The sequence below is a fragment of the Diabrotica virgifera genome, chromosome 7 (genome assembly GCF_917563875.1).
Source record: "Diabrotica virgifera virgifera chromosome 7, PGI_DIABVI_V3a".
In the NCBI taxonomy this organism is placed as follows: Eukaryota; Metazoa; Arthropoda; class Insecta; order Coleoptera; family Chrysomelidae; genus Diabrotica; species Diabrotica virgifera.
In genome coordinates, this window is record NC_065449.1 from 17,029,975 (window position 1) to 17,037,759 (window position 7,785).

Consider the following 7,785-nt stretch of genomic DNA (forward strand, 5'->3'; position numbering starts at 1 on the left):
AAATTTTCAGCTTGCTATTAATCAACTTTTTTTTCATACGCGGGATCCAGACCTAACAGTAAACTGGACCACTTCCCACAAAAACTATTACGGTCGTCCGAACCCTTGAGGATCATAATTTTACTTGCGTTTGTAGTAATTTATAAGACATAAATTCACAATTATCGCAATTTTTTATTGTGTTTATTCCAAAACCTCCATCCAGAGTTCCTTAAGCTCAACTAATAAATTATGAAAGTATTTCTCCTTTCTACCATTATTTCTACTGCAGTGTTCTTTCTTTCCTTTTTTTATTTTTAATTAAAGAGCTGTCCGTCTAATAATATAGATCCTTTGTTAATGGTAAATCGTGTGCCGTGTGTTATTAAAACGGGTATAATACTTTTCCATGCAACCCTCTTCTCTAATTACCCTAAGTTGAAGTTTAAAAGACCTGTGTATTTACCATTCTTTGCGTTGACAGAATCCCAGCTTAAATTTCCCATTACGGGTTGAAAATTGAAAACTTCATCCGCGGCATTCGTATTATGGTAATTATGTTCCAATTTGACGTCTCCCCCGCTAAGTTTACTCACGTCATTAGAGCCAAACTGACTTTCGCTCATTGTCAATGTGTCCGCCTGTGTGTGTTATCTCCCCGACTGTAGGTACAGTTAGTTACATGAAAGGGCGATAAGGGGACGCGTGTTTGCCTCCAGCTTTGATTTGCAACACATTGACATGTGATGTTTCAGTCACGTGTCACTAGATCAGCTTTGAACGTGTATTAATTTTGTCAAACGTTGGTGGGTTTGGTCGGCGACCGATCGGATTTGTTCGACCGGCTGGCATTAGATACGAACATCGCGCATTCAGCGCCATTGCCATTGGAAAATAATCACTTTATAATAAAAGCACAATGAACAGTTGCCCGTGCATTAATTCACTTCATAATGATGAATTACTCAAAATACAGAGGCTGGTGTAAAAAGCGAACAATATCCATCTCATATACGATTATTTTTTAGCATTTATTATCTACATAGTTTTCACGGGAACTGTACGAGGATCACTATTTATATTTTGAGCATGACAATATACACTTTCGATCATAAAAAGCGGGTCACTCGATGAATTATTCAAGTTAGATGTGTCGAATTTTCTAAACCTGTTGTCCGATTTGAGTGATTTTTTTAGTATGTTATAGCATTATTCTCTAACAATATCGCTATAATAATATTGTTGCTTGACAGGTAAATTGTCATTGTATACCGGGTGTAACAATCATACTGTGTTTATTCCTCAAAGTTCGGAACACCCTGTGGAATGTTTTAGCATAGACAAAATATTGAAATTAAAACTCGATTGTAGCCTTAGGCTTTCTTAACATTTTCTTTTTTGTTTTATTTGTTTATGTTGGATAATAAAAAAGTTAGGCACGTTAACAATTAACCCGATTCTTTAAAACCGGTTGAGATATGCAAATGAAATTTGATAGGTGTTAAGAAGTAGTTATGGCACATTTTTTGACATACAACTAAGAATTTTATATCCACCATTGGCGTGCATACGGAATATTGGCGTGCATACGGGATGTATCTAAAATGTTTATACCCGTATGCACGCCAATGGTGAATGTAGAATTATTAGTTGTATGTCAAAAAATGCACAATAACTGTCTCTAAAAACCTACCCAATTTCATTTGCATATCTCTACGGGCTTTAGAGCAATAAATAAATGGTCAGTTTGTAAGAAAAACTTAAAACATCCCATATCTGGGAAACGAAGCATTTGCAGACATATGTTTATAAAGCAAACTGTCATTATTTTTTCATGCAGAATTCCCCCTTAAAGTTTTTTGCACTTATTTAGAAACACCCTGTATTGATGAAGAGTATGGTTAGTTGTTAACGTGTCTAACTTTTTTATTATCTAACAAAAACAAACAAAACAAAAAAGGAAATGTTAAGAAAGCCTAAGGCTACAATCTTATTTTAATTTAAATATTTTATCTATGCCAAAACATTCCACAGGGTGTTCCGAACTTCGAGGAATAAACACAGTATGATTGTTACACCCGGTATACAATGACAATTTACCTGGCTAGCAACAATTATATTATAGCGATATTGTTAAAGAATAAGGCTATAAAATACTAAAAAAATCGCTCAAATCGGACTACAGGTTTAGAAAATTCGAGACATATAACTTGAATAATTCATCGAGTGACCCGCTTTTTATGATCGCAAGTGTAAAAAAGAAACATCAAGTTACATGGTACGAAAGTCCGGACCTGGCAGAATCCCAACCAACACCTGCAGCTTACTCTGCAGTTTCCACCAGAAGTTTGTTAGATTGTTTCATTATATTTGCATTGTAAAATTCATTATTATTCTTGGTCTTGTCGAGTTCAGTCATATTTAAAATTGTAGTTTAGAAATAAAAATATTTTTTAAAAACCGATTTCATTTTTCGAAATCCAAAATTGGCGCAGTCAGTAGGATTTGTGCGAGTCGCGAAACTGTGAATTTCGTATTTATCGGAAAACAGAACTTTTCGGGACTTTGGCGTTTTAACACCTTAAGTGCAAATCCAAACGAACATTCCGTTTTGTGGAAAGCAGCCCCAGTGGAAAGCAGCCCTTCAGTGACAGCAGACCTTCATTTGGGTAGACGAATTTGGAGAAGTAGTTGGCAAAGACTATCGAGGTGAGTGCCAAGTTTCCTTCTTGCCTTCCTTATTTATTTTTCATAAATTCGGAAGATAGTTTTGTTAAGACATTGTTTATGAAACGATATTTTAATTTTTATGATTGATGAAGATTCCTTGGTAGAATCTCTTAAGAATTTAAAAGTAAGCTTTAAAAGTAAAAAGAGTAAAGATAAGAAAAATATTAAAATGGCAACTAGTCAAGCTGAACGTCGTCCTATTAATTGGGAATTATTTAAATCAAAAATTTCAAATATTAGACCTTATGATGGCGATACTAATACCTTAAACAAATTTATTTCTCTTTGCGATAATTTAGTTATTACATATAGAGCATATAATGACCAAGAATTAAATAATCACATTTTTGAATGTATTCAAAATAAACTTGTAGGAAAGGCTGAGCTTATGGTAGGAAATAGGGTAGAATTAAATGATTGGACACTTTTAAAAGCCGCGCTTATCAGCGCCGGTTTAACCAGGGGTCTTTTGGGTGCTGTAGCACCGGGCGGTTGAAGGTTCTAGGGCGGTACGCGCGAAGCGCGTGCTGTTCCGAAATTATATGATTATGGTAAAATAAAATTTGCATACAATCCACATGATATAATAATAAAATTTTTTCTGTTTTATCATTAACTTGAAAACTTAACAATAATTTATAAATAAATTATTATTATTAACGTCGACGTACCATATACACGTATTAACGTGTATATGGTTTATGCACTGTGTTCAGTTTATGTTATCTAAATGTCAGATAACGTACAAACATGCCGCGCCGTAAAATTATATCATTCTACAGCTTATATTAAGAATAATGTGCGAACACCGCAAAATACACGTTTGGGTTGGCAGACGGCCTGACGGGTGCCGGCCGGCGCGCCGCACCGAAATAACAAAACAGAAACTGCTTACTATTGAACACTTGAACCAGAAAATAATAAGGCGTAGGTCAGTAGAGTTGATTAGTAAAATTTGTTCTATCCTATTAATACAGACCAGGCAGTTGTATAAATACGAGTAGAAATAGAAATACTTACAAACGTACAACTAAACTAAGGTAAGATGTTTGACTTACATTTGAAACTGTATAGGTAATTATAATTTGTAAATTAAACATTAATATAATCAATATTCAATAGAAAAATATGGAAGGGCGGAAACAACCTGGATCTTTCTGGCATAAAAGGAAACAAGAAAAGCAAGAAAGACAAAATAAAATTTTGAAAGGTATACCCAAAATGACAGCATTTTTTACACCTGATGGAAATCAAGAAGACGACACCACAAATATTTCCCAACCCGGTAGTAGTTCTAGTGCTACTAGTGATAAATATATTCATATTCAACCACATGAACTTATTTTGGAGACTTCAGAATTAGTGCCAGAGTCAGAGCACTTAGTATCACCTGTTTCAAAAGTATTAGAATATGAAGAAGCAACCACCAGTAACTCGGGTAAGGCATATTTAAATTTTTTTAACGAGGCTAAAATGCAAAAAGATAACGGTGCCTTTACAAATGGTAAATAAAACAGGACAATGACAAATAATTTTTTTTAATTTCTTTTCAGATCCAAAACAGGATTTACTTAATTTTAAAGATCCGGCACTTTGGCAAGATTCCCATAATTATGCAGAAATAATTCTAGAAAAATGGGTCGAACAGAATCTTACAGATATGGACTTTTCAATGTCAAAAAGAAATTTCGGGGAACAACACAGGTATGCCGGTAAGCAAATATTTTATAAAAGACTTGTTAATGGAGAAGTGGTTCGCCGCGATTGGGCAATTTACTCCGAGAGCACTGGCAATATATTTTGTCTTTATTGTGTATTATTTGGAAATAAAAAGAACCAATTTAAAACAGGATTTTCATTATGGAATAAAAGTAAGGAAAGATTAGACGAACATGAAAGATCCAATGATCATATAGATAATCTGAAAATGTATATGACTCGCTTATTAAAGCAAGGAAGAGTTGATGTAGAACTCGAAAAGGAAATTAGCACTGCGAAAGAATATTGGATGAAAGTACTAGAAAGAATCATAAGTGTAATAAAGTTTCTGGCTACCAGGGAATTGGCATTTAGAGGTACTCATGAAAGAATTAGCGAAAAACGGAATGGAGACTACTTAGGTTTACTGGAACTATTGTCAGAATATGATCCATTTTTGAAAGATCATATTAATAAACGAGCAAATTTAGGTAAGGGCAAAACGTCATATCTATCAAAAGATATATGTAACGAATTACTGAATATTTTATCCAATCGAGTCATTGATGAAATTGTGAGACAAATTAAGGCAAACAAATACTGTTCTATAAGTGTAGATTCAACACCTGACATAACACACCATGACCAACTTACAGTGATTTTGAAATATTGTGACAATAAAGGGAATCCCGTGGAAAGATTGGTGGGATTTTATAAAAACACTGGGCATAGCTCACAACAATTTGAGGAAACAGTTATTGGGATGTTAGAGTCTTTGAAATTAGATATTAAGAACTGTAGAGGCCAGTCTTACGACAATGCCAGTAATATGAGTGGAAAGTATTCTGGTTTGCAAGAACGTATTAAAGCTTACAATGATTTAGCTATCTTTGTGCCGTGTGCTGCTCACTCTTTAAATTTGGTTGTCCAAAATGCAGCAGATTGTTGTTTGGAAGCAACATTTTTTTTTATGTTGGTACAAGCTATCTACAATTTTTTTTCCGTGTCTACACATAGGTGGGAGTTATTGTCTCGTGCAATAAAGGATTCGGCTGAGTCGGGGCAGACACTGTTACCTAAGAGAGTGAATACAACCCGTTGGTCTTCTCGTTTTGATGCCGTAAAAGCGTTAAAAAGTAATTACGGTTTGATTAAAACATGTTTGATTGGAATATCAACGGATATAAATGAGAAAAACATAGTAAGAGTTGAAGCAGCTTCTCTATCGGAAAAACTTGATTTGTTGGAAAACGGAATAATTTTATCATTTTGGCTTGACGTTTTACAAAGGGTTAATGAAGTGAATAAATCAGTACAAAAGGAAAATATGGATTTAAGCACAACCGCTCATCTGTTATCATCTTTAGCAGATTACTTTGATTTCTTACGTGATCGTTTTGATCACTACGAGGTCTTAGGAATGTTGTTAACAGGGAACGAAAATTATGCTGAGAAGAGGATTATCAAAAAAATTGCAATTAGGAGAAATGAATTCGGAGGCAAGCTTAAGCCAAAAAGAAAAAATGCGAACACAATGTTATGTTTGTATAATAGACAATCTTAAGTCGGAGATTATTCGCCGATCTGATAGTTATAAATCTTGTTCAAGAGCATTTGAATTTTTGTTTAAACTAAAAGCTACGGAAGATGAAGATATTTTCAGATCGGCAACCGAATTACACCAAAACTACAAGGAGGATTTGGACGAGTATTTTCCCCAAGAATGTGTTCATTTAAATCATTTGTTAACGTCTCTTCCCCAATTAAAAATATACACTCCTTTAGAATTGGTACAGGCTTTATACGAAAATAAATTAATATCTTCATTTCCAAACGTTAATATTTGCCTGCGTATTTTTTTCTCCATAATGGTCGCAAATGCAAGTGGCGAACGCTCTCTTTCGACACTAGAAAGGGTAAAGGGTAAAATGCAATTTTCCAAGAAAATTTGAACTCCTTAGCAGTCTTATCCATTAACGAGGACCTGCTAAATTAATTAAATATAACTGATATCATCGAAAACTTCGCTTCAGTAAAATCAAGAAAACAAGCTTTTCAATAGTAAAGGTATTTGCTTACCTACCTAATGTTCCCTGTTTGAATTTTATTAAGTAAATTTTTATTTTACTTGAAGTTTTTCCTTCAAGTTTTGTGAAGTTCGCCCTTAATTTTTTCCTTGTATATTGTTAGTTTTCATTTAAGATTGAAACCAAAAAAAGTTGTAATTGTTTTTTTTTTATTTTAATAAACTTGTATTCAAAATATGTTCTGTTGAATTGAAATAAAGTTAAGAAATATTTTTGAGCCTGGGCGCGGCATCCGTATCAGCACCGGGCGGCAGACTGTGTTAAACCGGCACTGGCGCTTATACAATGTTTTTCTGATAAACGTAACTTAGAATGTTTAACACAAGAACTGACTAGAACTAGGCCACAAAGAAATGAAAATTTAATAGAATTTGGAAATAGATTACAATTATTGAGAAGTAGTATAGTACAAAGAATTAGCAATGATACTAATCTTGATGCAAATCAAAAAGTTGTTTTCATACAATTTTGCGAAAATACAGCACTAAATACTTTTATTGCGGGTTGTACCGGCACATTAAGAAATAATATGCATTTAAAAGCACCAGCTTCTTTAGAACACGCCATAGCTTATGTAAATGAATTCGAGAACTTCGAAAAACTCTATTCCGATATTAATGACAATAAATCACACCAACATAGAAACAATTTCAAAAAGCAGAATTTCCCTAATCCAAACAGGCAATTTTATAATCCTATGAGCAATCAATATTTTCAACCAAACTCTTCTATTCCCCCAAATCCAAACTTTAATACAAATAATAATTATTTTCAAAATCCCCCATGGCCTCGCCAACATATTAACGTACAGCCTCAACAGTTACCCCCTAAAAATCTCCCAACGAACTCAGAAGTCTTCGGACCTTCCCGAAATACGAATATTTTCAGACCAAATCAAATTCCCCAGCATCGCCTTCCGAAGCCGGAACCGATGAATATGTCTACAAATTCTAGATTCCCGTCAACGTTCAATAGAAGAACAAATAATTTTAGGAGAAACTATTTTCAAAATAATGGGCAAAAGCCAAATATAATAGCTGAAGAATTATATAATAATGATTACGATGGACAGGAATGCGAACAGACGCATAGCGACGTCGACGCAGATATCCATTCCAGTGAGCAAGTAGATTTAGATTATTTTTCTCAGAATTTTCAGGAAGCCGCCTCAGAAAACCAAATAACTTAATCGAATTGAATTTAACCTCTAATAACCCTTTACCTTATATTACTATTTCTAATCCTCCATTAAAATTATTGGTAGATACCGGTAGTACTAAGTCAATCTTAA

The 7,785-nt window shown here is 34.0% G+C and overlaps 1 protein-coding gene across 1 annotated transcript; it reads left to right on the forward strand.

Annotated features, from left to right (window-relative positions):
* Nucleotides 1-4,086: 4,086 nt before the first annotated feature.
* LOC126888045 (zinc finger MYM-type protein 1-like) lies at nt 4,087-5,971 on the forward strand. The gene is made up of 2 exons (XM_050656055.1): nt 4,087-4,147; nt 4,263-5,971. The coding sequence occupies exon 2, from the start codon at nt 4,370-4,372 to the stop codon at nt 5,969-5,971; it is 1,602 nt and encodes a 533-aa protein (XP_050512012.1). The 5' UTR covers nt 4,087-4,147; nt 4,263-4,369.
* Nucleotides 5,972-7,785: the final 1,814 nt, after the last annotated feature.

Excerpts from the sequence above, each read along its gene's own strand:
- LOC126888045 (XM_050656055.1), top strand. The coding sequence starts at position 4,370 with ATGGACTTTTCAATGTCAAAAAGAAATTTCGGGGAACAACACAGGTAT.